Source organism: Poecilia latipinna, unplaced genomic scaffold, assembly GCF_001443285.1.
Source record: "Poecilia latipinna isolate Pla-1442-1.1 unplaced genomic scaffold, P_latipinna-1.0 Scaffold741, whole genome shotgun sequence".
Classification (NCBI taxonomy): domain Eukaryota; kingdom Metazoa; phylum Chordata; class Actinopteri; order Cyprinodontiformes; family Poeciliidae; genus Poecilia; species Poecilia latipinna.
Genome location: NW_015113357.1, coordinates 216,900 through 220,364, shown reverse-complemented (window position 1 = coordinate 220,364; position 3,465 = coordinate 216,900). Strand labels below are relative to the sequence as shown.

Below are 3,465 nucleotides of genomic sequence, written 5' to 3'. Positions count from 1 at the left end.
TTCTGGGTTTCAGGGTTTCTGAGTTTCTGGGTTTCAGGGTTTCTGGGTTTCAGGGTTTCTGAGTTTCTGGGTTTCAGGGTTTCTGGGTTTCAGGGTTTCTGAGTTTCTGGGTTTCAGGGTTTCTGAGTTTCAGGGTTTCTGAGTTTCAGGGTTTCTGGGTTTCTTGGTTTCTGGGTTTCTGAGTTTCTGTCATTTCATGCAAAATCAAACCAAATGTTTCCCTGAAGCCTTCCACAATCACAACCTGCCATACCTTCTGCGTCCTGCAGGGGGCGTCAGAGGACCCATCGCCAAAGAAGGAGAAGCTGCAGAAAGGAAACGAGAACTACCAGAACGTCAAAGAGGTGAGAACGTTCTCTTCTGTCAGCCAATCAGAGAGGGCGATGCTGGGAGGCGCTCACCGCTCAGAGCGGTTCCTTCAGATCACCATTTCCATCGATCAAAAAATCAATATGTAATCAATATATGAAATAGAAATGTTGAAATTATATCAAAAATTAATCTAACTTTAATCTGCAGATCAATAGTTTTGAATAATAAAAAGTCAGAAAATTATTTTCCTTTTCTAAAAATAAAATTTAACTCATTTTTAATGAAATCAGACAAAGTTTGAGCTGAGATTAAAACTTTAGATAAATCCGTGTTTCACTTTTATGATCATAAATGTACTGAGGATTATTTTTTTAAGAATATTTTTATAGGATTATTTAGCAAGGATTATGTTTTGTGGATTATTTTTGATAATTTTTTTCTGACTTGATTATTTTTGATTTTTTTGTATTATTATTTATTGATGGTTTATTTCTGCTCATATTTTGTGGATTATGTTTGCTGGGTTTTGCAGCAGCAGCTCATTTCTTCTCTCTTCCTCAGATTCTGGAGCGGCTGAATAAAATGTGCAGCTCTGGAGTCTGGAAGAAGCAGCAGCGGCTGCTGAAGAACATGGGGGCTCATAAAGTCATGCTGGACCTGCTGCAGGTTTCCTACGACAAGGTGAGGCGGGCCGGACCTCCAAAATAAAAGCACAGAGGCGTGGTTTATTCTCGAGGAGGAGTTCCTGTCTACAAATCCAACTTTTTCTTCCTGTCTGTGCAGAACGATGTGAAGATGCAGGAGATCATCAAATACACTCACATGTTTCTGCAGAAGTTCTGCATGGGGAACCAGGAGAACCAGGCGCTGCTGCACAAGAACCTCAACCTGTTCCTCAACCCCGGGGTGCGCTCCGCCGGACCTGCCTTCACAAACATTCAGCATCGCAGATTTTAGCCGACTGTGACAGCAGCACTTCCATCTGCAGCACATTCTGACGAATTAGCCAGAAAGATTTCCACACAGCTCTAAATTCAACTTTTCTTCACCTCTAGAGACTAAAAATTAACAGAATGATTTAAAGATTAAACACGAGGATTTTGTGGATTTTACACTTTTCAAACTTTCTCCTGAGTTTATTTTTATAAAAGTCATGGATGGATGAAAATTAGGAAAAAATTAGCAGAAAGTTAAAAGATCTCAGTTTGAAATGAGCTGCAGCAAAAAGAAGAGCAAAAAAATCTAAAGACAAAAGAAACTTTCTGCTTTTTGTCTTTCATGATTTGGATGGAAATTAATTTTATAGAGCTGCTGGTTCTGGTTCTGACTCTGGTTCTGGTTGTGAAGGTTGTTTGGTGTCGGATGTTTGTGCTGCTATTGATTTAAAGGTATAAATAAAAAGGTCAGAGGTCGTCATCAATACGTTCAAAGCAAAAGCAGCACAAACGGACCGTTTTGCCGGGTTCAGTCAGATTTGAGGATGTGTGTGATCTCCGCTCAGCCGTTGTTTCCTGCCGCTGCAGCTGCAGGAGGCCGAGACGGTGCAGCACATCTTCAGCAACAACTACCAGCTGTGCAGCGAGATCTCAGAGAGCGTGCTGCAGCACTTCATCCACTGCCTGGCCACGCACGGCCGCCACGTCCAGTACCTCAACTTCCTGCACACCATCATCAAGGCGGAGGGCAAGTACGTCAAGAAGTGCCAGGACATGATCATGACCGAGGTGAGGCGCCACGCCGTCGTCGCACTCTGTCCGTGTTTCCATGGTGACCTCCTCACGCTGTCCCCGTGTCTCAGCTGACGAACGCCGGCGAGGACGTGGTCGTCTTCTACAACGACAAGGCGTCGTTCAACGCCATGCTGGAGCTGATGGCCGAGAGCAGGGAGGGAGTCAGGGACAACAGCCCGCTCAGGTAACCATGGCAACCGCCCGCCATCCAATCAGACGCTCCCGTTCCCGGGTTCATTTATCCAGCACAAGACGTCTACATTCAAAATGCACCAGTCAGGTTATAGATCAACGTCTTCCCCTTTGAATAAACTGAAAATGGTCCTGAGCTGCCAGTCGGTTCCAGACGGACCTGAAACTTCAACCATGAATGTCAAACGTTTGATTCTCTGCGTTTCTGTCGTCTAAATGCAGAATTCAGTCACATTCAGGTCGTTTCCACCACCTGGAACTGAAACCCATCCGGAAACTCGTCACCGTTTCTCTCCTCGGTTCAGACGATCCTCTAGTTTCTCTTCACGCCTGAAAGCAGAGCAGCGCTGGTTTTTCAAAATAAAGTCAATTTTGATATTTAATTTAATGGTCAGGATAAATGTGCCAATATAAGCTATATTTATATTTACATGCATTTATTTCTCAAATGCTTTACATTTTTAAAAAAACCTTCACTGTGAAAGTTTGGGCTTTTATTTTGACGAGGCTCTGCGCTGCGATCAGTCGCTTGTAGAGGAAACACTGAAAACTGATTCATTATTAAAAACATTTACTGGATTATTTTCTGCAAATGAGTGATGTTATTGGAACCAGAGCTGTGGGAGCCTCCAGCACCTTTGACCCGGTTCTGGTTCCTGAGCAGGTACCACATCTCTCTGGTGGAGCTGCTGGCCGCCTGCGCCGAGGGCAAGAACGTCTACACCGAGATCAAATGCACGTCGCTGCTGCCACTGGAGGACGTGGTGCGGGTGGTGACGCACGAGGACTGCATCACCGAGGTGACCGGGTCGGGATCGGACCGGGGTCCGGTCCGGGTTCTGGGTCTCACCTGTGTCTGTCTGCAGGTGAAAATCGCCTACGTGAACTTTGTGAACCACTGCTACGTCGACACCGAGGTGGAGATGAAGGAGATCTACACGTCCAACCACATCTGGAAGCTGTTTGAGGATTTCACCGTGGACATGGCGCGGGTAAAACCGGGGCAAAACCAGGGGTAAACCAGGGGTAAAACCAGGGGGAAACCAGGGGTAAGACTGGGGTAAAACCGGGGGGAGACCGGGGGGAAACCAGGGGGAGACCGGGGTGAAAACCGGGGCAAAACCGGGGGGAAACCAGGGGTAAGACTGGGGTAAAACTGGGGTAAAACCGGGGGGAAACCAGGGTAAAACCAGGGGGAGACCAGGGGAAAACCAGGAGGAAACCAGGGGGA

The 3,465-nt window shown here is 46.3% G+C and overlaps 1 protein-coding gene across 1 annotated transcript in view; it reads left to right on the top strand.

The window, feature by feature from the left end:
- itpr3 (inositol 1,4,5-trisphosphate receptor, type 3) overlaps window positions 1–3,465 on the top strand; it is a 75,821-nt gene that overhangs the window by 51,693 nt on the left and 20,663 nt on the right. The window contains exons 28-34 of the mRNA XM_015045729.1: window positions 270–344; window positions 874–993; window positions 1,096–1,218; window positions 1,836–2,036; window positions 2,111–2,226; window positions 2,899–3,034; window positions 3,101–3,226. Of these exons, the coding sequence (XP_014901215.1) occupies window positions 270–344; window positions 874–993; window positions 1,096–1,218; window positions 1,836–2,036; window positions 2,111–2,226; window positions 2,899–3,034; window positions 3,101–3,226 (897 nt within the window). The remainder of the gene's footprint in view (window positions 1–269; window positions 345–873; window positions 994–1,095; window positions 1,219–1,835; window positions 2,037–2,110; window positions 2,227–2,898; window positions 3,035–3,100; window positions 3,227–3,465) is intronic.